General features: G+C 44.1%; 3 protein-coding genes across 8 annotated transcripts; 2 read left to right on the top strand and 1 right to left on the bottom strand.

The window, feature by feature from the left end:
* Positions 1-967: 967 nt before the first annotated feature.
* On the bottom strand, positions 968-21,573 carry dedd2 (DNA-binding death effector domain-containing protein 2). Of its 5 annotated transcripts, XM_014153303.2 has the most exons (10): positions 21,464-21,573; positions 17,720-18,617; positions 17,386-17,488; positions 17,083-17,219; positions 13,462-14,000; positions 13,169-13,297; positions 12,888-13,034; positions 1,992-2,379; positions 1,659-1,722; positions 968-1,541 (listed from the first exon to the last, which is right to left on the bottom strand). In XM_014153303.2, the coding sequence occupies exons 5-9, from the start codon at positions 13,946-13,948 to the stop codon at positions 1,683-1,685; spliced, it is 1,191 nt and encodes a 396-aa protein (XP_014008778.1). In that variant the 5' UTR covers positions 13,949-14,000; positions 17,083-17,219; positions 17,386-17,488; positions 17,720-18,617; positions 21,464-21,573; the 3' UTR covers positions 968-1,541; positions 1,659-1,682.
* Positions 20,955-25,626, top strand: LOC106576492 (zinc finger and SCAN domain-containing protein 2). Of its 2 annotated transcripts, XR_006760245.1 has the most exons (3): positions 20,955-21,263; positions 21,444-22,744; positions 25,323-25,626. XR_006760245.1 is itself a non-coding variant. In XM_014153700.2 (2 exons), exons 1-2 carry the CDS (start codon positions 21,092-21,094, stop codon positions 22,685-22,687), a joined length of 1,416 nt encoding a protein of 471 aa, XP_014009175.2. In that variant the 5' UTR covers positions 20,961-21,091; the 3' UTR covers positions 22,688-23,183. The 2 variants fall into 2 exon arrangements, 1 of the variants encoding a protein (XP_014009175.2); XM_014153700.2 differs by lacking the exon at positions 25,323-25,626 and having other exon boundaries at positions 20,961-21,263; positions 21,444-23,183.
* LOC106576508 (zinc finger protein with KRAB and SCAN domains 8) lies at positions 23,649-25,327 on the top strand. The gene is made up of 2 exons (XM_014153729.2): positions 23,649-23,933; positions 24,120-25,327. Exons 1-2 carry the CDS (start codon positions 23,738-23,740, stop codon positions 25,220-25,222), a joined length of 1,299 nt encoding a protein of 432 aa, XP_014009204.1. The 5' UTR covers positions 23,649-23,737; the 3' UTR covers positions 25,223-25,327.
* Positions 25,627-26,953: the final 1,327 nt, after the last annotated feature.

The following is a 26,953-nucleotide window of genomic DNA, read 5'->3' as shown; positions in this document are numbered from 1 at the left end:
CTCTTTCCCCTTCTCCTACCTCTCCTCTCTTTCCCCTTCCCCTCCTCTTTCCCCTTTCCCTTCCTCTCCTCTCCCCTCTTTCCCCTTCCTCTCCTCTCTTTCCCCTTCCACTTCCTCTCCTCTCTTTCCCCTTCTACTACCTCTCCTCTCTTTCCCCTTCTCCTCCTTTCCCCTTCCTCTCCTCTCTTTCCCCAACAACTTCCTCTTTCCCCTTCTACCTCTCCTCTCTTTCCCCTTCTCCTACCTCTCCTCTCTTTCCCCTTCCTCTCCTCTCTTTCCCCTTCCTCTCCTCTCTTTCCCCTTACTCCTTCTCCTCCCATGGTGGTGGTGGCGAGACAGAGTGGGTTATTGATCCCACTCAGAGTTCAGGCATTAGTTCCACCAGGGTGACTAGACTAGAGACAGACAGCGCTCTGTGAGCCACTCTAGTTGGGACTACAAGGCAGGGCTGAGTGGAACTAGGATGTATCCTTCTGATTTTGATCTCCTCCACATCAGTTTTATTGACTGAAGCACTGTCCTGTGCTTCAGTTCCAATGGGAAAGGCAGTGGCCTTGCCTTGCTGGAAGCCGGGGTGAGCACAGCCTAGTCGTGTGTTATCCCAGCTGCTGTTCAACAACTTGTGGGGATGTGATGAGTTCTCCATGGTTGGCTGAGGTTGAGAGGTAATCACTCCTATCATCTCCTGGCATCTGAGATGAGATGGCCACTGACCACAGCTATCAGGCCCTGGGTTAGCATGGCACACAGTGATGGGACTACCAGTGGCTTGTGATCATGGTGTGTGTGTGTGTGTGTGGACGAATTCTCGAAGGACCAGCGATTTGTCCACTACACTGTCCTCAGGTAGTCTTCCCTTCGCCATCTATTTCAAATTCTCTCCCAAAAGGTAAAAACATAATCTCATGCTTTAGTCATTTCCCCATCATCTCTCCCTCGGTGTCTGAGAGCTGCAGTCTTGCTCATCTTTTCAAAATCATACATTTTAATGGAAACGCAAACTAATATTGAGGCGGGTGATGTTCGCCTTGCAGGGCATCTCACACGCTCCTCAAACATAACCAGAGATGTTCAACATTAGCGCACAGTCTAGCTGGTATCTGGGCTGTCACTGTTAGCAAGAAATGTCTCTTGGCTTCAATGAGTCTCACAGGAAGTGCTGATGGTTTATCGTATGGATGATTTTACAGAGTGTGTATGTTTGATACAGTGGTAGTTTGTGTGTGTTACAGCGGAAGTTTAGTTTCTCTCTGTCTCTGTGTGTGTGTGTCTCAGAGGCAGTCTCTTCCTCAGTGCCCCGAGGGCATCTAGGCTCAGTGCAACTTGTGTTATCAATTCCAAATAGAACAGTGTGTCAAGTCTTTTAGTCCAGTTTGCCTTCACTTCAAGTTTGGCTGTTTTCCCTGGGGACTATTCCCCTGACCTAGGAGTAGCTGTATGCTCTATTCTCAGCATGACAGACTTAAAAAGGAGAGAAAAAAGAAAATGTTCCTCTTCATATTTTATTCTCCTTTTCATTCCTCTATCCTTGGGCTCATGACCTGCAGAGGGAACATAGTGGAGGACGGTGGTTAGAATTACAACTATTATTCATCGTCTCTGAGGATTCTAGAACTGTTGTGTGAACTGTCGTGAGCCGAAAAAATGATTAACACAACCTCGAACAGCTGCCTGTCTGTCTGTCAGAGCCGGATGTCCATAACCAGCTTTCTCAGGTTGGGTCTAGGAAGTATGACAACGTGAGACTAGTGAGACCGAGTAGTATATATGGCTCTGATGCCTGTGGGCAAAGTTTGCCATCTAGTGGTTATTGGTGGCATTACATAGCCATTCCAATGCATGACCACCAGTCAAGTCCACATCTATGACCCCCACCCCCTGTAGCGGTCAGCATGGCCCCAGTACATACCACACAACAGATAAGTACTTTAAGAAACCAGCTTACTAACACAGTATAACAGAACCAGAATGGAGAGAGCAGTGATGCTCACCTGTCTTGTCCCCAGCAGCCGGCCTGTTGTTCCTGTGCGTCCAGCAGCAGTCTGCGACCCTCCTCGTAGTCATCCTGGTCCACACTGATCAGCAGGCGAACCCCCTCTCTCCCCGCCGCCCTCCGCAGAGAGTCTGTGATGAACACCCCCTTCAGGGCCTCCAGCAGCGCTCCACTCAGATAGTCCCCCCAGAAGGCCTCCAGGTTGTCCAGCTCAGAGAACTTGATGTCGCATATGATGGAGCCCAGGTCGCGGGCGCGCAGCACGGAGGTGGCACGACTGAACAGCTCAAACTGCCGCTCCAGGGGCTGCTGCTTGTCCGATGAGACGCCGCCGCGCAGAGCCGACTCATGCTCCCAGTATTCTGCTCGCACACGCAGACGAATGTCTGCAGGGAGGGGGGAGGGTGAGGAGAGGAGATGGAGGGAGGTAGGGGAAGAGTGAAGGGAGGAAAGGGGAGGGAGAGCGAGAGAAAGAAGAGGAACGGGTAAAAGAGGGAGGGAGAGTGGTGGAGGGGAAGAGAGAAGAGGAGGGGTAGATGTAGAGGAGGGACAGGAGAGGTGATTTTAGGGTGCAAAGAGGTGAAACAATCAAAAAGGGACAGAGGGAAATGGTAGAAGCAGGAGATTGAGCGGGATGAGATATATCATGTACACGTGAGAGTGAAAATCAAATATGAGAAGGAGGGTGGGATCATTGAGTCAGAACAAAGGGAAGAGAGAGAGAGGGACAAAAACACAAAAACACAAAAGAAAATGATAAGAAAACGTTTCAAATAAAGCCGTAATCACAGAATATTATCCGAAAAATTGTCAAGAACAGGCTATGGGAGGGTTGATAGACAAGTGCCAAAGTAAAGAATATTTAAGGGGAGCATACTACATTCAACAGGACTGTATCTGACATTAAACTAGTGATTAGTGTAGGATACCACATACAGTGCCTTGCGAAAGTATTCGGCCCCCTTGAACTTTTCGACCTTTTGACACATTTCAGGCTTCAAACATAAAGATATAAAACTGTAATTTTTTTTAAAGAATCAACAAGTGGGACACAATCATGAAGTGGAACGAAATTTATTGGATATTTCAAACTTTTTTAACAAATAAAAAACTGAAAAATTGGGCGTGCAAAATTATTCAGCCCCCTTAAGTTAATACTTTGTAGTGCCACCTTTTGCTGCGATTACAGCTGTAAGTCGCTTGGGGTATGTCTCTATCAGTTTTGCACATCGAGAGACTGAAATTTTTGCCCATTCCTCCTTGCAAAACAGCTCGAGCTCAGTGAGGTTGGATGGAGAGCGTTTGTGAACAGCAGTTTTCAGTTCTTTCCACAGATTCTCGATTGGATTCAGGTCTGGACTTTGACTTGGCCATTCTAACACCTGGATATGTTTATTTGTGAACCATTCCATTGTAGATTTTGCTTTATGTTTTGGATCATTGTCTTGTTGGAAGACAAATCTCCGTCCCAGTCTCAGGTCTTTTGCAGACTCCATCAGGTTTTCTTCCAGAATGGACCTGTATTTGGCTCCATCCATCTTCCCATCAATTTTAACCATCTTCCCTGCCCCTGCTGAAGAAAAGCAGGCCCAAACCATGATGCTGCCACCACCATGTTTGACAGTGGGGATGGTGTGTTCAGGGTGATGAGCTGTGTTGCTTTTACGCCAAACATAACGTTTTGCATTGTTGCCAAAAAGTTCGATTTTGATTTCATCTGACCAGAGCACCTTCTTCCACATGTTTGGTGTGTCTCCCAGGTGGCTAGTGGCAAACTTTAAACGACACTTTTTATGGATATCTTTAAGAAATTGCTTTCTTCTTGCCACTCTTCCATAAAGGCCAGATTTGTGCAGTATACGACTGATTGTTGTCCTATGGACAGAGTCTCCCACCTCAGCTGTAGATCTCTGCAGTTCATCCAGAGTGATCATGGGCCTCTTGGCTGCATCTCTGATCAGTCTTCTCCTTGTATGAGCTGAAAGTTTAGAGGGACGGCCGGGTCTTCGTAGATTTGCAGTGGTCTGATACTCCTTCCATTTCAATATTATCGCTTGCACAGTGCTCCTTGGGATGTTTAAAGCTTGGGAAATCTTTTTGTATCCAAATCCGGCTTTAAACTTCTCCACAACAGTATCTCGGACCTGCCTGGTGTGTTCCTTGTTCTTCATGATGCTCTCTGCGCTTTAAACGGACCTCTGAGACTATCACAGAGCAGGTGCATTTATACGGAGACTTGATTACACACAGGTGGATTCTATTTATCATCATTAGTCATTTTGGTCAACATTGGATCATTCAGAGATCCTCACTGAACTTCTGGAGAGTTTGCTGCACTGAAAGTAAAGGGGCTGAATAATTTTGCACGGCCAATTTCAGTTTTCTATTTGTTAAAAAAGTTTGAAATATCCAATAAATTTCATTCCACTTCATAATTGTGTCCCACTTGTTGTTGATTCTTCACAAAAAAATACAGTTTTATATCTTTATGTTTGAAGCCTGAAATGTGGCAAAAGGTCGAACAGTTCAAGGGGGCCGAATACTTTCGCAAGGCACTGTAGAAATACTTACTGGTATTATATTTTCTTAACTCTTCTTGAACTGCACTGTTGGTTACGGTTTTGTAAGTAAGCATTTCACGGTAAAGTCTACAATTGTATTTGGTACATGTGACAAATAAAGTTTGATTTGGTGTAGGACACTGCTGTGTCATTAACTGCAGTTGATAACAAAAGTCTGTCTTTAAGAGGAATACAGGTGAGGCAAGGCAGAACTGAAGACAGCTGTGGAGCACAGAGGTGAATGTAATACCAACCAGGCCGTCTACCATCACTAACCTGACAGTGGGAACAATTATGACCTGGTCGGGTCAAGAAGAGCATCAATGAGGATTTACTGTATGACTAACCAGATCTATTTTTCACAACGCCCACTACCAAGAGTTGTTGTTGTAGTACTAGAGTAAAATCAGAGGATGGATAACAAGCATATTCATCAGGGAAGCCCACTACCACACCACACTGTGCAGTTCTAATAGTCCACCCCCATCATTATTCACCCAGGAGATTTTAGCCAGGCACTGTAATCTACACACTGAAAGCTAGAGCTATAGCTATGTAATCCATTTCTCTGAGTAATTACAAAGCTTGTTACACTGTACTTACAATACTAATGAGTTATAGGTGGCACAAAACAGGCATAAATAAAATGCTACTTGTTGTGAGGGTTGTAGGATTTTGTTAGGTCACTCTAACACTGTAAACAGCCCTTGGGATGGATAGCAACCTTTCAGTGTTTTTGTTCTGTTTCAGCAACAGGAGAATTAGCGGTCATGCAGCAACAGCACAGTGAGAAGGGTCAGGAGATACATACTGTACTGAGCAAAGGCAAGCAGACCTCTGTCTCATCGTCCTCTAATGCCATTATTCACCAAGCGCCCAGCAGAACCAGCGGCCTTCCGACTTTGCTGCAACAAAAAATCCAATCCTTCCAAGTCCCACACTACCCCACCAGAGATGTAAATAGATACATGTTAGCAACAAACGTTCCAAGACAACAATTATTCAAATTAAAATATTCTTGTGAAAGAATGTTTGTTGCCAACATGGAGGATAGTTTGTCAAACTGTGTATCTGGATTTACCCCACCCACCTTGCCCTGCCAAACTTCATGTAACAGAAAATGGAGGAACGATAAAGAGTAGAACTGGATTTAAAAAGTGAGAGAGAGAAGGAATATGGAACAGAAAGGGCAGAAAGGAAAGGATGGGGGACCAGAGGTCCAAAAACTCACATTGAAAATTTGACCAGTCTTAGATCTCAAAACACCTGTGGATGTGAATAAGAGTGAAAGCTATGTGTAGTACCATACACAGGGACCTGGGTACCTAGCCATACCTTGGTCTCTGAAGACACTGAAACAGGTTTGGGTAAAGGAGAAACTGACAAATAGTTGCTTCCTCTAACGAGGACACAAGAAATAGAACCAGACAATTTAAACTGGAATGTTGTACCAAATGAACCAGGGACATGACTGTGCCTTAGAATATGTGATTCATTTGAGTTCTTTGTCTCCATCCACATTATTGTTCAGGGCCATGGGGGACAGCCTCTGGAGGGGGCAGCTTTGGAAAATGCCAACATTAGAAATGCAAATGTTGAATTGATTATGAATTTCTTAACATTTGTAAGAGAGAAAACCAAACACTGGTTCCTTCTTTCTTTCCTTTATAAGGTTGTAATGAGGCGATACAAACACGTACTACTTGGACCATCAGGGAGGTTAGACAGATCTCTTACATTTACTGCCAACATTGAAAACATGCTCTGATGTACAACACAGTGTAACAAAAATGTATCTTAAGATCAACTGCAAGTAGATTTGTAGATCGCTAAAATATGTCTTATATCCCATCAGGCCAAATATGATAATCATGATCATATTTCATGAAGTTCAACTGTTAGTTTGCACACAAAGAAATTGGATACAGAAGGTGTTTGGAATTATTATTTTTTTTCTTCCTGGAGGCAAAGTTATGGTACAAGGAACATTTCTGTCTCTATTGATACAGCAGCTCGTAGGACATTTGTCAATGAGGTTGACAGAGAACAATAAGACGCATACAGTCCCGAAAATAAGACTAAATGCACACAGCCCCATAATCTGACATGTTGTGAAAAATAGTTGAAGGGTTGCCTTCCCTCATCACTACTCCAATGTCTCACCAACATCTCCACATTGTTACTCTGGGGAGATGTTTCTGCATGTAAAATCATGGACCATTTCAGGAAATACATTGTCAATTTGGGGGCATTTCGCATCAGAAAATACATGGCTTGTCCCTAAGGCAGTGTTTCCAAACTCGATCCAGGGGACCTTAAGGGGTGCACATTTTGGTTTTTGACCAAGCACTATACAGCTAACACAAATAATCAAAACTGGATGATTAGTTGATTAATAGAATCAGCTGTGTAGTGCTAGGGCAGTAACCTAAATGTGCACCCAGGGGGGGGCCCCAGGACCCAGTTTGGGAAACCCTGCTCTAGGGGATACATTTATCTCTCCCTGCCAGCAAGGTGTCAAATCAGCAAAAACAGGATGTGCAGCTGACAAGGCACAGTACTGCTCTGAGAGGAAACTGACACTGAAAGTCAGCTTCAAACTAATAACATCTGAAAGTTACCAGGACTGCATAATACCCCTGTCAATTGTCGATATGGTAAAACATGTCAGATAAATAATAAACTGAGTAAAACTGTAACAATTGTGCACTTTTGCAATGTACAAGTCTAGCGACATGGATCACATACTGTGTGGGGACTGTGACATCAACACCTACTACACAATGTCCCCATACTTCTAAACGACTGCTCCTTCCTACCTACTTGTGAAAAATGGACTTGCTGAGAGCACCAGGAAAGGAAGGCCCTTAAAAACAATGAGAACATAGTGATTTTGTTAAGGTTACAGAGTACTTTACGCTTCATCAGAGACAGATAGATCCATTTAGACAGAACATTAGGAGGCACAACTTTCATTTTCTCCCTTTAAAAACAAGGAGTTGGTTAGATTCTCCATTCACCCCACAGAAAAGTACCCATTTACGAGGAGTCACTTGGTGCGAAGAGCTTCAACTCTTTATTGATCCGTTTTTCTGCTGAACGACAGACCAAGAGAGGGAGGGAGAGAGAGAGACAGGTAGATAGACCTCTCTCTATTCCCCTTTGACCAAAGCTCTCTTTCTTTTTTTGGTTTGTGTGGTTTGAGCGTTTAGTGTTCGTTCTCTCCCTCTCAGTGTGTGTGAGAGGATGTTTTTTCCTGACACACGAGTCGGTCTGTTTTGAACTGCGAACATAGAGAAAGGAGAGAAAGAGAGAGAAAGAGACAAGCACAGTTGGATTGGATATCTGTCAATTTGGTTGTTTCTCAAGATCAAGCAGGCAAGCTTAACACTGGTTCAAAGGCAATCACTTGGAGTTTGAATTGTTTTTGAAGCCTCCAAGTCCACTGTTTAACATTACCGTTTAGGTGGACAGTTTTACATCGCTTCTAATCGTAGGTTACAGTTTGGTATAAGAAATTTTAACCACAAATAACTGAAATACTGTAACTGAAATGCTTGAACTGAGAAAAGGAACTGATTATGTGAAAACAAACTGACTGGTAAGATAGTAGAGGTAGTAATGGGTTTGGTCTGAATGCTGTGAGGCAGCATTGGACTGGACTGCCCCATCTATCTCTGCTCCCCACACTGGGAGCTCATTCAGGGGTCAGAGATGAGATACAGCATGCGGTTACACAGCCCTTAACACAACACTGTTGGGTCATTTTCCTCAGAACTGCTCGAGCAAAGGTTCCAGAGAAGCTGTCGGCGGCCATTTTATGTTCATATAAGGATAGAATTCGAGTTCAGACTGACAAGAGGACTGAGATCAATGGATCTCTGAGACCAGTTTGACATTTTTTAATTGAGATTCCAGAATGGGTTTAGTCTCTTTTTGTTTTAGTAAACCAGAATCAGTTGGGTTGTTTGAATTCTGAGAAAGGTATTTGTGATCACTGACCAGAGGTATCTACTGAAGTTGATGCCACAAGAACCATTGGGACTCAGTTAAAAGGCTCCATTTTGATGGCTGCTTTAGAAGAGTAGTTCACCCCAAAACTAAAGTTAATCAGATGTTTTCATTATGCATGTAGTGGGATATACACTAGACTAGACAGTGTGGAATATGTACTCAGTTATCACTTTTGAGGAAAACATCTGTCAAACTTTGGCTTTGAAGTGAACTACCCCTTCAAGAAAATATTTTTTCAGGTCAGTTTGAGCTTTGAGTCATTTGGAGAATCAGAGCATGGTATTCAGAAGAGGGGTCTGGTTCAAGGTCGCATTACGGTGATTAAGAAACTTCTGGAATATTCTACGCATATTTCCAAGGACTCTTTGGTCAGTTCTGTGAAACACTGAGGCCAACATCCCTCTTTAGAGTAATAGACAAATCATGGAACATTCCAGAACACTTTGTGGAGAGTATACTGTTTTTTCTGAATGGGGTAAGGAGGAACAGGATAGCTAGAATAATACACAGGCATTGAACACAGAGCATAGTGGCAGCCCCCCCTCGTTCTGAGGGGGAGGGCCTCTTTACCTTGGGCATCGGGCCAGACTGACGAGAGAGCGAGCGACTGAGGTGAGCACACACTGCAGATCATACGGACAGAGTGAAAGGCCAGACCAGACTTTTTTTTTTGTCCAGCCTTTCTCTCCGCTCTCTAGGTCCGCTCTCTAGGTTACTCGATCTGAGTCACAATCCTGAGTCAACCTGGTGGGGATCAAATGTGGAGTCAAGACAGCAGCATGTTCAGAGGCAAAGCAACAACACTGTGTATGGTACATGGCTGGGACTGTGAGGCCTAGGCTACTGCAGAGGGCAAGGGGCAGGTATCCTTCAGTAGATTGTTTTGGGTTTGATCACAGGAAACTTAGTGCAGCTGATTTAGAGAAGGCTGTTCTGATCGACGGGGACAAAACGGCACATTTGAAAGGGTTGCAGTGTTATGTTTGAGCACTACGAAGACAGTGTAAAATCATAAACATATTTGTCTCCCTGAAGAAGAGACTTCATGGATTGCAAAAAGTTGTCAAAATCAGATCATGTTGATAAATAAGCAGTATCACTCATCAGTAAGTGTCAGGCTGTGGGAGTGGCTGTGTCTGGGATAGCCACAGGACGAGGGGTTAGTTGGGTGTCAGGTAGACTAGGTACAGCAACAGAACTGGAAGGGCTAAGGGCCTATTGACCTGGGCCCAGTTTCCCGATTGAACTTAGGCTTACGAGTGTTTTAACGATGCATATTTCCTATAACGGCCAAAGATGTAACATGTGGTTCCAAAAACACCGCGCAGAGAGAACGTTCGCCAAGCGCGTCGTTGAGGCTTGTGTTGATACTGATAGTATTGAAAGAAAGGCAACGCTGCTCTCAGATCAGCTTTCTCCACTCAAATCTTACCTTAACATTAGGGGCGGCAGGTAGCCTAGTGGTTAGAGCGTTGGGCCAGTAACAAAGGTTGCTGGATCGAATCCCCGAGATGACAAATGACAAGGTGAAAATTTGTCGTTCTGCCCCTGAACAAGGCCGTCATTGTAAATAAGAATTTGTTCTTAACTGACTTTCCTAGTTACATAAAACATTTGATAATCAAGATTTGGCACATCATTGCACACATTAGGCATGATATATATATATTTTAATGTAGACATCTCAGGTGTTTGTATAAATTACAAAGACATTGTCAACTTTGTGTTTGTAGTCGACTTTGTTTGGAAGTTATCAGCGGATAAACCGGCGGATAAACCATGTTTAGCGGTGTAGTCGACTTTGTTTGGAAGTTATCAGCGGATAAACCGGCGGATAAACCATGTTTAGCGGTGTAGTCGACTTTGTTTGGAAGTTATCAGCGGATAAACCGGCGGATAAACCATGTTTAGCGGTGTAGTCGACTTTGTTTGGAAGTTATCAGCGGATAAACCGGCGGATAAACCATGTTTAGCGGTGTAGTCGACTTTGTTTGGAAGTTATCAGCGGATAAACCGGCGGATAAACCATGTTTAGCGGAGCTCTTCTGTGTATAAAGTGATGCGGGAGGGAAAAAAAGCATCTAACGAACCACTTAGCTGTTCTATGAGTGGTCTGAGACAGGTGTTAGATTACAAGTGTGACGTTAATAACGATGGTTTTGGGAAACAGCTCTGAGATTTAATAATGCTCCTACGAAGGTTCTAACAAACTTAGCTTTAAGATGCTTTTGAGAAACCGGGCCCTGGTCTGGGAAGATGTCAGCAAGTGTGAGGCTATCAATTCAACTTATATGTTCAGTACACATTCAGAAATTCAGTGGGACTTTCTGTAGACTTTATGTTAGGGATAGGAGAAGACAGACAGTACTACCAACATAAGAGACAGGAGGCCTACCAGGCAGGGTTCTTAAGAACAGGAGCTGAAAAAAACTGGGTAAGAGAGAGGGGGAGATATGTCGGGGGAGATGAAAAGCGAGAGAAGAAAAATGGAGAAAGGGATAGCACAAGCAGTAGTTATGTAGCCTGGGTACCAGTCAGTTTGAGATATCATTCCACTCCTTGTCATGCAAAATGAGTGACAAGGAGTGGCATGATCCCACAAGCAGATCTGGGACCAGGCTAGTAGTTATGCTATATGAAGAAGAAAGACAAGCTCGGCTGACAAGTGTATAGTGGACGTAAGTGAAAGACCGAGTGTAGAAGACCGTAAACCACCTAACTGTCCTTCCCCTGGGCCTCAGTCTGGACCACAGGCTAGTTATTACGAGGCAGCATTCCAACCATGTGTGGCAGCTATGGTATGTAGGTATAAATCATACATTTTTCCCACAACTATTGGCAGCTTAACATTATGTTGGTCTGCACAGAACAGACTAAATTGTTCCGTTTAACGAGCTTGTGGGTTGACGCCGAAATGTCCCATTGAAACGTAACACGCTTGTGAGTTTAAGGTTGAATGCCACATTGAAATGCCATGTCCTACTACTACACTAAGCCTGCTGTGCTGTGTGGAGCTCAGACAGAAACGCTGACTCGCACTGCTGTGCTGTGTGGAGCTCAGACAGAAACGCTGACTCGCACTGCTGTGCTGTGTGGAGCTCAGACAGAAACGCTGACTCGCACTGCTGTGCTGTGTGGAGCTCAGACAGAAACGCTGACTCGCACTGCTGTGCTGTGTGGAGCTCAGACAGAAACGCTGACTCGCACTGCTGTGCATTGGGTATGTGAATTCCTCTCAGAGTGCATCTCAATAGGCTAAAGAGGCTTCCTTCCATTGTTTCCTCCACATTATCTGAATGGCCAGGATAGGTAAAAGGCAAGTATTAAGGCTGGATGCTTATTTAGTTTGAGACACTAGTGGGTAATGGTGAAGATAATCGCTGACATAGGCCTAGTATATTTGATAGATGGGAGTTGTAGGCGAGCCAACCCAATTCCCCTCTGTGCTACGGTCATCACGAAACAACAGACCAGATCCATTTCATTTCATTCAGTTTCAGGTTGGTGTTTTCTGCTTGGCCGTGCAAGCAGACTATCCTTGTGTGGACGTCTACAGAATCCCTCCATTGTGAGGATGTTAGTGTGGCAGGGAGCACACAATCAAAGACCCCGGGAGTGTGTAAAACGCTGTCTGAAACCCTGGGGATAATGTTTGAGTGTGAGACAGTTTCACCACCACAGAGAGCATATGATGACCAGGTTGAGGGGTTAAGCCAGGTCAAACACAGCCAGTCAGTATGGGTTGTATTTACTGATGAGCGGTCACTCATTCACACATGCTCTGCTCTCACAGTATTGTTACAGCACAGCCCACTCAGTCCAACATGCCTGCAGGGTAGTATTGATCTCCCAGGAGGCCCATGCAAACCATTCTCAAACCAGCAAGGGTGGGACGGTCAGCTTATGGTCAGGGTATAAGCTGAGCAGAGGGAGCAAACTGAAGTCGTTATCTTATGTGAGGACATGAACACGGCACTGGCTGGATTTAAGGTTGCTTGATATGGACATTTTAAGTTCAAACTTACTGGTGAGACAAGGTGGTGACTGGGACATTCTGATATGGCAGAGATTTTTTGTATCATCACCTTTATTAAGGGCTGTTGGGGTGATGGTGCTTACAGCTTCTCATTAGAAGTGAGATAGAAAATGGATGTAAGCCAGAGAGAGAGACTCAGACACATGTATAATGGCAAGAGAGGAACCCAGAGAGAGTGTGGTGAATGAGCAAGTGGGTTAAAGAGCGAGATGGAAAGAAAATAGAGAAAGACAGATGGAAGGGAAACTAGAGAGAAAGAGAAAGCCATGGAGGCTGGTCTTACCGCAGGTCACTTTCTCAGGTATAGGTGGGGGAGGCGTTTCGGGGATGCCCGTTCTTCTCCTGTGGGCGGTGGGCTTGCTGGTCCAGCGGCGGCCTTTACCCCTCTTCTTCCGTAGGGGGGCGGGCGTTGGCCTGGCAGAGTCAACACCTATTGGACAGACACAAAAACCAGCCAATCAGCAATGCTTAACTGGTGCAAATCCAGACAATCTCAGAAACAGTTACTGACATTTCTTAGAGACAAGTTCAGGCATGCACAGATTGTGCCGGAGTGTAGCTTACCCCCCCTCCATTGCTGTGTGGCGTGTTCGTCATGTGATTCTGTCTGTGCACAGGGGTCAGTCAGTCCAGATGTGCAAACCTGTCTTCTGTCCTCTGTCCCGTAGTCCACTCTGAAACGTTCTGGTGATACTGAGAGGCAGATTAAAGTCAGACACTGACACAGCAGAGTGCAGACAGACAGGCAGATAACACACAGCTGGGAGAAGTAGGCCTACAGGTGATTATGACAACATTATCTCTATTACTGCGTGTTGGCTTCCAGTTATGAACAGCACTATGTTACAGTCCCTTACCTGTCCTCCTTTTCTTGCGGGACACCAAAGGCAGGAGGTCGTGTCGCGTCAGGACTCGCAGCAGCTGCAACAGGGGCTCCAGGTTACCCTCACTGAGGTACCCACGTCTCTCCAGCTCCAGCAGCAGTTCTAGCCCACTCTTGGGCTTGTGGCGGGCAGCGGTAGGGCAGGCCAAGGCAGGACCCTTGGGCTGTAACCGCCGCCAGGCCTGCAGGAGCACTGGGCTGGGGGAGACTCCTTTACTGGCCTCAGGGTCCTCCTCACTGGGCTCGCTGGTCCAGCCAGCTGGGTCCAAGGGGTGCCCTCCAGCCGGATAGGTCTCATCCAAGAGGAATGACAGCACCTCAACGTCTGTCTCGGTCAGTTGAGAACCGACAACTTCAAACATCTCGTGTAGAGAGAGCATCCCATAGTACGTCAGGCACTCAGTCTCATCCCAGTACAGAGAGTCTCGGAGAGAGTACCTTGGTCGACGCATGGTTGCCATTGTTAACAAGCTAGTTGGCTATCCTTTCCTAATGCACCTTGGTCAGACGTTTCTATGTGATAAGAATAAAGTTAATTAGACAATGTGAGTAGCAATGAAGTAACGACTCAAAATGTCAAACTAAACAACAGGAGGACTTGCTAGGTTTATCAGGTTATGAAATAACAAGCCAGATAGCAGCCACAACGCGAATGGACCATACGATATTGGCATGGACAGTTACAGGCTTTAAAATGCAAGCAACTGTCTAATTATAAGCGATGTGGAGGTGTGAAATACAAAGCTACTTCGTTTTCGTTGTGGCAACGTTACAGAGCTCGAGATCTCGCTGAGCCACCATACCTTGCAAGTACAAACTGTGTTGACAGTGCAACAAATTACGTTATGTAACAGACGTTCCACTGGATGAAAAAATCTGCACTTTAAATTTAGATTGACAGCCCCTGAAAACGGTCCAAAATAGAGATGGTCCCTCATACATAGCTACATTTGTCTCGATTTGATAGCAAGCTAGATGGAAACATCAACATAATTAGTTGCAGCTGGAGGAAGCCTTTGGGTAGCTAGCTAGCGTTAGCTACGAAATTATCGCTAGCTAGCAACAACAACAGCTGACAATAACCATGAAGATGAATCAAGACGTTAAAATACATGTAAAGACTAAAGGCGGTAATTCATTGTCAATATAATATTGTTAATCGTTGCAACAGGCTAAATAATGTGTTATTTTGTGAAACTCGCCTTCGTTGTTCGAAGATGGTTAATGTTGTCAACACAGCTGGGGTGTATTCATTAGTCAGATTCGGTTCTAAAACGTTTTGTCTGTTGCAAAACGGAAACCGTTTACTCTTGGAACCAAACGGAAGCAAACAGAAAAAAATGAAACAGGAACAAAGCGGGGAGGGACCTGCCTAAATGTGTCCAATAGAAACTCGTTTTCGTTGCAAAACGTGTTGCAACTGAATCCACTAATGAATACGCCTCGTCTCGCACGCAGAGTTGGCAGGAGAACAACAACAGGCAGTAACCAATCACTGCACTTACTTTTTTAAGACGTGTTGGCAGTGATCTACCGCCATGATGAGGAGGGCAACAGTGGGTAGGTAGCGAAGAGACGAAGATGTTGTAGTCAGACCTACTCATTTTATACACGAACATTGTGAATGAGGCAGTATTGCTGATTCAAGACAGTATAGTGACCTATCAGATCGTTTTTCCCGGAATATCTAATAAATATCCTGTTGTTTTCACCTTGTACTATGACCAGCACCGCTATGCTATTGCCACAAGAAATCACGCCCCATCGTGAATGAATGTTTTATTTTATTGGAAGATTTTAAGGCTACATATAAATGTGTTCTGTGTGTCTATATGGCAAAAGCTGCCACGGTCATCCCCCTCTTCAAAGGGGGAGATACTCTAGACCCAAACTGTTACAGACCTATATATATCCTACCCTGCCTTTCTAAGGTCTTCGAAAGCCAAGTTAACAAACAGATCACCGACCATTTCGAATCCCACCGTACCTTCTCAGCTATGCAATCTGGTTTCCGAGCTGGTCATGGGTGCACCTCAGCCACGCTCAAGGTCCTAAACGATATCATAACCGCCATCGATAAAAGACAATACTGTGCAGTATTTTATCGACCTGGCCAAGGCTTTCGACTCTGTCAATCACCACATTCTTATCGGCAGACTCAACAGTCTTGGTTTCTCAAATGACTGTCTCGCCTGGTTCACCAACTACTTCTCAGACGGAGTTCAGTGTGTCAAATCGGAGGGCCTGTTGTCCGGACCTCTGGCAGTCTCTATGGGGGTGCCACAGGGTTCAATTGTCGGGGCGACTCTTTTCTCTGTATACATCAATGATGTTGCTCTTGCTGCTGGTGATTCTCTGATCCACCTCTACCCAGACAACACCATTCTGTATACTTCTGGCCCTTCTTTGCACACTGTGTTAACTAACCTCCAGACGAGCTTCAATGCCATACAACTCTCCTTCCGTGGCCTCCAACTGCTCTTAAATGCAAGTAAAACTAAATGCATGCTCTTCAACCGATCGCTGCCCGCACCTGCCGCCCGTCCAGCATCACTACTCTGGACGGTTCTGACTTAGAATATGTGGACAATTACAAATACCTAGGTGTCTGGTTAGACTAAACTCTCCTTCCAGACTCACATTAAGCATCTCTAATCCAAAATTAATTCTAGAATCGGCTTCCTATTTCGCAACAAAGCATCCTTCACTCATGCTGCCAAACATACCCTCGTAAAACTGACTATCCTACCGATCCTTGACTTCGGCGATGTCATTTATAACATGGCCTCCAAAACTCTACTCAGCAAATTGGATGCAGTCTATCACAGTGCCATCCGTTTTGTCACCAAAGTCCCATATACTACCCACCACTGCGACCTGTATGCTCTCGTTGGCTGGCCCTCGCTTCATATTCGTCGCAAAACCCACTGGCTCCAGGTCATCTATAAGTCTTTGCTAGGTAAAGCCCCACCTGATCTCAGCTCACTGGTCACCATAGCAGCACCCACCTGTAGCACGCGCTCCAGCAGGTATATTTCACTGGCCACCCCCAAAGCCTATTCCTCCTTTGGCTGCCTTTCCTTCCAGTTCTCTGCTGCCAATGACTGGAACAAATTGCAAAAACCACTAAAGCTGGAGACTCATATCTTCTTCACTAACTTTAAGCATCAGCTGTCAGAGCAGCTCACAGATCATTGTACCTGTAGATAGCCCATCTGTAAATAGCCCATCCAACTACCTCATCCCCGTATTGTTATTTATTTTTTTGCTCCTTTGCACACCAGTATCTCTACTTGCACATTCATCTTCTGCACATCTATCACTCCTGTGTTTAATTGCTAAATAGTCATTACTTTGCCACAACGGCCTATTTATTGCCTTACCTCCCTAATCTTACCTCATTTCCACACACTGTATATAGATTTGTTCTATTGTGTTATTGACTGTATGTTTGTTTATTTGTAACTGTGTTGTTTGTGTCGCACTGCTTTGCTTTAACTTGGCCAGGTCGCCGTTGTAAATGAGAACTTGTTCTCAACTGGCCTACCAGGTTAAATAAAGGTGAAATAAAAAATTCTAAAATAAAATTTCTGACCATATGAGCGCTAGGCTCTCACAGATCCATCCGGACATGATGCTGCAGGTCTCTTCTCTCCAGCTCCGAGAAGGGTTGGTCTCTCTGAGGGTGGAGGCACACACTGTCTCCCCTCACACTCACAGCAGTCTTTCTAACTGGGGGAGTCCACAGAGATACACTGATTTTCTATACATCCAATGCCCATAATCTATGCATATTATATCCTGTATTACTACCAGAGTAAAGATTGTCTTGGGGCCCAACCACCTTGCCCAGAGGTGGGTTAGATCTTTGGTGCATCTCCAATACAATGTCGCTCACCTGTTCCTCTGGACTGTCAATGACCACCAGGTCTCCGCCCTGTTGAACACAGTCGACCTGACCGCTGCTCCAGCTCCTCCTCTCAGTGGAGAAGAAGTAACACCTGGAGGATAAAATCTTCCAGCCCTTAAGACAAGGTGTGTGAGGCGATGATGTACACAGACACTCACAGACACACACATAAGAACACATTCATGCACATTGCACACACACGTGCACAAACATACAGAAACACACATACACACATAAGAACATATTCATGCACATTGCACAAACACACAGTATATAGTGCATAGATATAGAAGAAGGACAGATAAATCAAGACACTGCTGACCTTGGGTGATCTGGTCTCTTAGTGGACAGTGTCGGTCCACAGGCAGGAAGTTGACCAGCTCTATAGGCATCTTCTGAAGGGAATCCCTATCCCTCACCGTGACAACAAAGTCTCTGTTCAAAATCGCCTCAGTTTCAGAGAGACTTATGAGATCTAACTGAAGTTGGTTTCTAGTCTCTGCGACCCTCACATGCTCTCACCTCAACTGGTCATAACGCTTTGATCACACCAATAGCATCTTTGTGAAAAATGGTATGCAGTATCATCTGGATATGTTTGCAACAAAAGTTCAACATTTACCTTCTGCTACCATTTCTGTCGAGCCGTCTAGGCATACAGTTTGATGCATGTACTGGATAAATCCAACGTATGCACCACACAGAACACACTGCAACTGCCTCTGCAATGCTGGAAGGCAAATGCAGCATTCCATTGGAAATGAATGTACTTCTGGTGTACCAAAATGCAACGACGCGTCGGTGTGATCGAGGCGTTAAGCTGCACTGATGTTCAGGTGTTGTCTCTGTGACCATTCCCTGGTTAATGTGAGATCTTTTATCTCTCTCTGTTGTTGGTTTTTAGATGCCGTCAGGTCTATATCGTTTTTTTGCAATTGGTTGTTGGATGTCAGTAGGCCTTCATACTCTCTTTGCAGCAAGGTCTCTGTGTTGCCTCTCTGACTGGTACTTGGACGCGACAAGTTACATGTAGTCTCTCTCCAGTTGGTCCTTAACCACAGCCACATAGCTGTTCATTTTCTGTAGCTCAGCTTGAGTTGAAGTCAAAGCATAATTTTGGCTCCGGAGCTGGTTCTTGGCTGTGAGGACAGTGTCGTAGTTGTCCCTCAGAACCTGAAATTATGCCTTCAGTCAGGTACAACTGAGAGAAGCTGTGTAATCTGGTGAGATGGACACAAAGTGTGAGTGTTAACAATTAGTGTATAGCAGATTGTTTTAGTATATGCTGCCTTTAAGGTTATAGTGTGGCCCAGAGCCATGTATTTAGATATTCTAAATACATGGCTCTGGAGTGGCCAAGGCCAATAAGGATGTGATGAAGAATATGCCTATTGTGTCCTCCTGTAATCATAGACCTGAGATGGTTAGGATTGATACAAGCAGTATCCAGGGGCTTGAGGCATCACTACAGACCCGGGTTCGATCGGGAATCCCATAAAGTGGCGCACAATTGCCCCAGTGTCGTCCGGGTTGGGAGAGGGTTTGGCCAGGGGGGCTTTACTTGGCTCATCGCGCTCTAGCAACTCCTTGTGGCGGGCCGGGCCCCTGTAGGCTGACTTTGGTCGTCAGTTGAACGGTGTTTCCTCCGACACATTGGTGCGGGTGACTTCCGGGTTAAACGGGTGGGTGTTATAAAGTGTGGTTTGGCAGGTCATGTTTCGGAGGATACATGACTCGACCTATGCCTCTTCCAGGCCAGTTGGGGAGTTCCAGCGATGAGACAAGATCGTAATTGGATCGCAATTGGATATCACGAAAATGGGGAGAAAAAGGGTGTACATTCTTTTAAATGAATAATGCAGTATCCGGGGCAAAACTGACCTATTCAAATAAGAAGCATTATACAGCTCATTGACTGAAAAAACAAGGTCGCCTAGCTGTTAAGCAGTTGGTCCAGTACCCAAAAGGTTGCTGGTTTGAATCCTTGAGCCGGCAAGGTGGAAAGATATGTTGTTCTGCCCTTGAGAAAGGCAATTAACCCCCAACAACTGCTCCCCATTTACCAAAAATTATTGCAGTTTTTAAAGTGCAGTAACTGCAGTTCACTGTGGTATTTTAGATGCAGAATAACTGCAGTGTACTGCAATTGAACTGTAGTTATACAGCACTCTAACTGCAATTACACTGCAACATTTCTGAAGTAAAATGAGAATGTTGAGAATGTAAACATTATATTTTCGAGGAAGGGTGAAATCAAAAACCAAACAATTGAAAGCAAAATGTATAGAATTGTAAACAAAAATAAGACATCAAAAGCAAAACCCCAAAACTTGTAAGCAAATAATTTTAAAGCGAGAGCAAAACTCTATGACAAATGATTACAAAAATAATATTTGAAAACGAATGCAAAAATCGTTTTTGGTTAAACTTTCCCAGCAACCAATCCTATTGAACATTTTGCCAACGCTCTTGCCTGCATGTACTACCTTTTGGTTACTCTACTGTATATTTGCTTTCGATGTCTGTTTCTTTGATTTCACTGCCAGTCTTTTCGATTGCGAGTTTTGGCATTACTTTCCGTGAAGGGCGGGGTTTAGAGGGAGGCGTAGACAATGAGTCTCCATTGGTCCGCTAGTTTTGGAGTGACGGTTCGTCTTAACCCAATCAATGAACATGGACAAAGTTCGGCGCAGGTCTACGGCGAACCAGTTACCTACATCTGCGCCGAACGTTGTGCAACAGGTATTTCATATGTTTACCTAAGTAGTTAGATGGTTGTTATTAAATGTATTACATAGACATGCTTCTAATATCCGTACATTATTGACCCGTGACTGACCATTTTGAAATACGTTAGCTAAAACCCGAAAACGAGGTGACGTCAGACCGTCTACTTAAGTAGGCAATAGAAAAAAGCCTGTCTATCATGTTCATTGATTGGGTTAAGACCAACCGTCACTCCAAAACTAACGGACCAATGGAGACTCATTGTCTACGCCTCCCTCTAAACCCCGCCCTTCACGGAAAGTAATGCCAAAACTCGCAATCGAAAAGACTGGCAGTGAAATCAAAGAAACAGACATCGAAAGCAAATATACAGTAGAGTAACCAAAAGGTAGTACATGCAGGCAAGAGCGTTGGCAAAATGTTCAATAGGATTGGTTGCTGGGAAAGTTTAACCAAAAACGATGTTTGCATTCGTTTAAAAAAAAAATGTAATCATTTGTCATAGAGTTTTGCTCTCGCTTTAAAATTATTTGCTTACAAGTTTTGGGGTTTTGCTTTTGATGTCTTATTTTAGTTTACAATTCTATACATTTTGCTTTCAATTGTTTGGTTTTTGATTTCAACATCCATTATATCACCCGTCCTCGAAAATATAATGTTTACATTCTCAACTTTATTTTTCATGTTCAGGTTTTATTTTATTTAGAATCATATGGTGTGAAATTGACCCCATACAACTGACTGTTTCCCCTTCCCAGATAAGCTTTTTGGACGATAAAAAAATACAAGAATTTGAAAGACCGAAGTCGCGTTCCGTTCCAGCAGGTGGCGATAGTGCAACACGTGTTTGCTGCCGTGCTCAAATGAACGCCCTCCTTTGTTTACCGCATACGGTGTCTACGCTATGTTGTTGCAAATGTACCTGTGATTATCCGCTAGCAAGCTGTTCAACTTTTCTCCTCTAAAAATGTCTAAAATAGAGTTATTGAGAGTGTTTCTCAACCAGAGATTGACAATGGCAGCTGAGGAGATATTTGGCGTCGTTGAAGAAACGATAGCAGAGTACCAGGAAGAGAACAGCCGTCTACGTAGCATGCTGGATATCGTTATTAAACCAGATATACTATTACATAGAATAGGTGTGTGACTGAGGATGCTAGCTGTTATATTTTAAACGTTCTTTGCATGTGTCAAGTGGTCAATGACAATGTAGCTCGCTAGCTATGTTAGTATCTATCTAAATAGCTAGCTATCTAACTAGAATACTATTCATGTTAACATTTTAGATGTTTTATTTAATTCTCTATCCTTCCCTCCAGACATCCAACAGCCCACTCACCCTGTATCTGAAAAGGACATTCTCCCTGAGCAGCAACACTGTGAGCAGGAGTGGAGCCCCAGTCTGGGGCAGGAAGACCCACATTACATACAGATAAAAGAGGAACCGGAGGAACTAGAGTCATCTTTGAAATATGACTACAACCACCAGGACCTGACTCAGTCCTCGCTGACTCAGTCCTCGCTTCTTTATGAAACCCAAAGTGAAGACTACGAAGAGACGTACTGTCTTCCCAGCACCTCAACTGCACAGAGGAACTACTCTCTACACAGCACCTTAACTGAACAGAGCAGCTACTCTCTACCCATCACCTCCACTGAACAGAACATGATACAGATCAAACCAGAACTTAATGCAGAAGACAATGGAGTATCAAAACCATCCCGTGAGTCTCAGCCCCTCTTTGCAGATGATACAGAGTCTTCTGCAGCTCAGAGTAAAAACATGAAATGTGTCAAAGGGGTAGAGAGTAGACCTCTGTCAGATTCAAAGCCACTTAAATCAAAGAGATCACAGACAGTAAGAAAACAAAGTGCCTATATTCACTGTAAATTTTGTGGAATGTATTTCTCCTACTTAGCTTCTTTAGTGAATCATGCAAGAAAGCATGCACAGGACAAAGAATGTCTATGTGGTGTTTGTGGAATACACTTAGAGTCCACAGAAAGTATGTTAGATCATCTAGAAACCCACGTTGGAGCTAGAGTTTGTCATGTTTGTGGTGCATTTTTCCCTGGGAGTGCTGAGCTGAATGATCATATGAAGGTTCACCCAGGGGAGAAATCGTTTCGCTGTCCTGATTGTGGCAAGTGTTTCAGAAAAAATCCAGATCTCACAGCGCACAAGAGGATTCACACAGGGGAGAGACCGTACCGCTGCCAGTTTTGTGGCAAAGGATTCAGTCAGAGTGGAAACCTGGCTGTGCATATGAAGAGCCACTCTGGGGAGAAACCGCATTGCTGCCCTGTTTGTGGGAAATGTTTCAGCAGTAAATCTTATATGAACACACACATGAAGATTCACACAGGGGAGAGGCCGTTTTGCTGTCGCATATGCGGAAAATGTTTCATAAGAAACCCTGATCTGACAGTCCACATGAGGACTCATACAGGGGTGAAACCATATAAGTGCCAATATTGTGGCCAAGGCTTCAAGCAGAATTATCACCGGAAACTACACATGAAGATCCACATGGGAAAAACCATATCATTGCCATCTTTGTGACGTATTTCAGCACTAGCACCCAGTCAACCTGGCATGAGATTTCACATGGAAGAGAAGGCGTCACTGGCAGAGGCTTTGCATAGACTGGAAGTTTGGGAAGACATAATGACAATGCACAGAATAGTTTAGTGTAGAAAATACTGCCTGTAGACCTTGTTTATGATACATGTTTCACTCAGCCGCTTTATTGAGGAAAGTTTTTACTTGCAGTGACTGTTAATATGTGGTTGTTTTACCTGTTTTGAATCCACTGACTGTAAGTCACTCTGGGTAAGAGTGTCAACTAAATGACCACAAAAACTACATAAGGCAATGATTGCTACTAAATGGTTAAAATGGATGAACTCCCCTAGAAGATACGAGAAGAACATTCACAAGAGGGAGAAAACATAATGACAACCCGACAAAAAACCTCATGACAACATGGCAGTCGTCCCATGTAGGGAGAGTCTTTCAGAAAATACAAGAAGTGCATTAAAACATCTCATTCCCTAAATCTACTGTCATTCTTTATTTCTAGGAAATATGTCCCTCTTCTTCCTTTAATTAATTGCAGACATGAGAATGTTGGATTAGTGATAGCAGTATGGTGTATTCTATTTTTGGTGTACTTTAGTGATCTAGGGAGGCATTGATTGATCTAAACTTCAGATTTGCACCAGTAGTGCTGTAGCAGCGCCACCAGTTCTGCAGTCTATTACATTTAGGTCTATTTTCTGTGCTAGAATACAACTATACAGACACTGGAGGACCTCCAAGAATAGATTGGGAAATACTTATTCAATCTGATCAGTAATTAGTAGTATGAAGGACGAGATATGAATTCATTTTGCCCAGTAATCAGTGCCCTCTTCTCAAAAGCAGCACTCTCTGGCGCCACCTGCAGGATTACCACGACCTGCGTCTTCCGCTCCAGCAGGGGGCGACAGTGCAACATGTATTATGCCGTCCACACAGAGACTGACAGCGCTCTTTGTCTTCTTGACTTAGTTTACGTTGGTAGCTAGCTGGCTAACTTAGCTAGCTAGACAGCTTTCTTTATTTAAAAAAATGTCTAAAATAGAGAACTTGAGAGTGTTTCTCAACCAGAAATTGATAGCGGCAGCTGAGGAGATATTTGGTGTCGTTGAAGAAACGATAGCAGAGTACCAGGAAGAGGTTTATCGCACAAAGGAGGAGAACAGGCATCTACGGAGCATGCTCGATGTCCGCACTAAGCCACAGATCAAGTCACATAGTCGAGCAGGTGTGTGTTTGTTTTTTCAACATTAATTTAATATGAAACATGTTAAGCTATCAATTTGTATTTACTGTTTGAGAGTGTAACTAGCTAGTTACAAAACAAGTGTCTGTAAGAAGATGATTATTGTAACCCTCGCTAATTACGTCGTCAGCTCATGAGTTTTCTATTTCATCCCTCTCTCCTCTCCAGACCTCCAGCAGCTCACTGTCACCGTGTCTGATGAGGTGTTTTCCCCTGAGCAGCAGGAGTGGAGCCCCAGTCTGGGGCAGAAGGACCCAGAACCCACACAGATTAAAGATGAACAGGAGGAACCAAGGATCAGTCAGGAGGATGAGAATCATTTCAATGAGTTTATCAATTCTTACGGCTGTGTATCAAGTGGCTATTATCAGAACCCAACTCAGTCCTCACATGGAGAGAGATACTCTCTACCCAGCACCTCAACTGAACAGATCAAAACAGAACCTTATGTAGAAGACTATGGTGTATCAGAACCAACCAGAGAGTCTCAGCCCTTTTCTGCAGTAGGTACAGTGTTTTCTGCAGCTCAGAGTGAAAACAGAGGACATATTGACAGGATGGAGAGTGGAGGACCTCTGTCAGGTCTACCGTTAAAGCTACTCAAATCAAAGAGAACAAAGACAGTAAAAGGACAGCGTTCTCATAGTGTTAAGGACAGGAAATTGAACCATCTAAAATCACACTCGAGACCCAGTGTAAGCTGGGATGCTGCTCCTAGTTGTAAGGTATGTGGAAAGCAATTTGACTCCATGGCTTCTTTATTAAATCATGTGCAAACGCACACACAGGATAAAGAACATATTTGTGGTGTGTGTGGAAAATTCTGTCAGTCCACAGAAAGTATGATAGATCACCTACAAACTCACATCGGAGCAAAGTGTTGTCATATTTGTGGTAAATATTTTGCTTGGGATACTTTCCTGAAAAGGCATTTGAGGAGTCATACAGGGGAGAAGCCGTTTCACTGTCAAGATTGTGGCAAAGGATTTACTCAGCGCGGACACCTAAACTTACATATGAGGAGCCACACAGGGGAGAAACCACATCAATGCCAGGATTGTGGCAAAGGATTCAGTCAGAGTGGAAACCTGGCTGTGCATATGAAGAGCCACTCTGGGGAGAAACCACATCGCTGCCCTGTTTGTGGCAAATGTTTCAGCAGAAACCCTGATCTGACAGTCCACATGAGGACTCATACAGGGGTGAAACCATATAAGGGCAGTGTTGTGGCCAAGAATTCAAGCAGAATTATCACCGGAAACTACACATGAAGATCCACATGGGAAAAACCATATCATTGCCATCTTTGTGACATGTATTTCAGCACTAGCACCCAGTCAACCTGGCATGAGATTTCACATGGAAGAGAAGGCGTCACTGCCAAGGCTGGCAGAGGCTTTGCATAGACTGGAAGTTTGGGAAGACATAATGACAATGCACAGAATAGTTTAGTGTAGAAAATACTGCCTGTAGACCTTGTTTATGATACATGTTTCACTCAGCCGCTTTGAGAAAATATTTTTCTTCCAGTGACTTGATACAGTGCCTTGCGAAAGTATTCGGCCCCCTTGAACTTTTCGACCTTTTGCCACATTTCAGGCTTCAAACATAAAGATATAAAACTGTAATTTTTTGTGAAGAATCAACAACAAGTGGGACACAATTATGAAGTGGAACGAAATTTATTGGATATTTCAAACTTTTTTAACAAATAAAAAACCAAAAAATTGGCTGTGCAAAATTATTCAGCCCCCTTAAGTTAATACTTTGTAGCGCCACCTTTTGCTGCGATTACAGCTGTAAGTCGCTTGGGGTATGTCTCTATCAGTTTTGCACATCGAGAGACTGACATTTTTGCCCATTCCTCCTTGCAAAACAGCTCGAGCTCAGTGAGGTTGGATGGAGAGCGTTTGTGAACAGCAGTTTTCAGTTCTTTCCACAGATTCTCGATTGGATTCAGGTCTGGACTTTGACTTGGCCATTCTAACACCTGGATATGTTTATTTGTGAACCATTCCATTGTAGATTTTGCTTTATGTTTTGGATCATTGTCTTGTTGGAAGACAAATCTCCGTCCCAGTCTCAGGTCTTTTGCAGACTCCATCAGGTTTTCTTCCAGAATGGACCTGTATTTGGCTCCATCCATCTTCCCATCAATTTTAACCATCTTCCCTGCCCCTGCTGAAGAAAAGCAGGCCCAAACCATGATGCTGCCACCACCATGTTTGACAGTGGGGATGGTGTGTTCAGGGTGATGAGCTGTGTTGCTTTTACGCCAAACATAACGTTTTGCATTGTTGCCAAAAAGTTCGATTTTGATTTCATCTGACCAGAGCACCTTCTTCCACATGTTTGGTGTGTCTCCCAGGTGGCTAGTGGCAAACTTTAAACGACACTTTTTATGGATATCTTTAAGAAATTGCTTTCTTCTTGCCACTCTTCCATAAAGGCCAGATTTGTGCAGTATACGACTGATTGTTGTCCTATGGACAGAGTCTCCCACCTCAGCTGTAGATCTCTGCAGTTCATCCAGAGTGATCATGGGCCTCTTGGCTGCATCTCTGATCAGTCTTCTCCTTGTATGAGCTGAAAGTTTAGAGGGACGGCCGGGTCTTCGTAGATTTGCAGTGGTCTGATACTCCTTCCATTTCAATATTATCGCTTGCACAGTGCTCCTTGGGATGTTTAAAGCTTGGGAAATCTTTTTGTATCCAAATCCGGCTTTAAACTTCTCCACAACAGTATCTCGGACCTGCCTGGTGTGTTCCTTGTTCTTCATGATGCTCTCTGCGCTTTAAACGGACCTCTGAGACTATCACAGAGCAGGTGCATTTATACGGAGACTTGATTACACACAGGTGGATTCTATTTATCATCATTAGTCATTTAGGTCAACATTGGATCATTCAGAGATCCTAACTGAACTTCTGGAGAGAGTTTGCTGCACTGAAAGTAAAGGGGCTGAATAATTTTGCACGCCCAATTTTTCAGTTTTTTATTTG

The sequence above is a fragment of the Salmo salar genome, chromosome ssa02, assembly GCF_905237065.1.
Source record: "Salmo salar chromosome ssa02, Ssal_v3.1, whole genome shotgun sequence".
NCBI classification, from domain to species: Eukaryota; Metazoa; Chordata; class Actinopteri; order Salmoniformes; family Salmonidae; genus Salmo; species Salmo salar.
This window is presented reverse-complemented; position numbering and strand designations above follow the sequence as displayed.

Bases quoted from the DNA above. Each gene is read 5' to 3' on its own strand.
- LOC106576492 (XM_014153700.2), top strand. From the start codon at position 21,092: ATGTCTAAAATAGAGTTATTGAGAGTGTTTCTCAACCAGAGATTGACA. The intron at 21,264-21,443 runs GTGTGTGACTGA...CCTTCCCTCCAG, and splicing joins TATACTATTACATAGAATAG to ACATCCAACAGCCCACTCAC.
- dedd2 (XM_014153303.2), bottom strand. From the start codon at position 13,948: ATGGCAACCATGCGTCGACCAAGGTACTCTCTCCGAGACTCTCTGTAC. The intron at 13,035-13,168 runs GTAAGCTACACT...TCTGTCCAATAG, and splicing joins CACACAGCAATGGAGGGGGG to GTGTTGACTCTGCCAGGCCA. The intron at 2,380-12,887 runs GTAAGACCAGCC...CCCTCCCTGCAG, and splicing joins ACCTGAGAAAGTGACCTGCG to ACATTCGTCTGCGTGTGCGA.
- LOC106576508 (XM_014153729.2), top strand. From the start codon at position 23,738: ATGTCTAAAATAGAGAACTTGAGAGTGTTTCTCAACCAGAAATTGATA. The intron at 23,934-24,119 runs GTGTGTGTTTGT...TCTCCTCTCCAG, and splicing joins CAAGTCACATAGTCGAGCAG to ACCTCCAGCAGCTCACTGTC.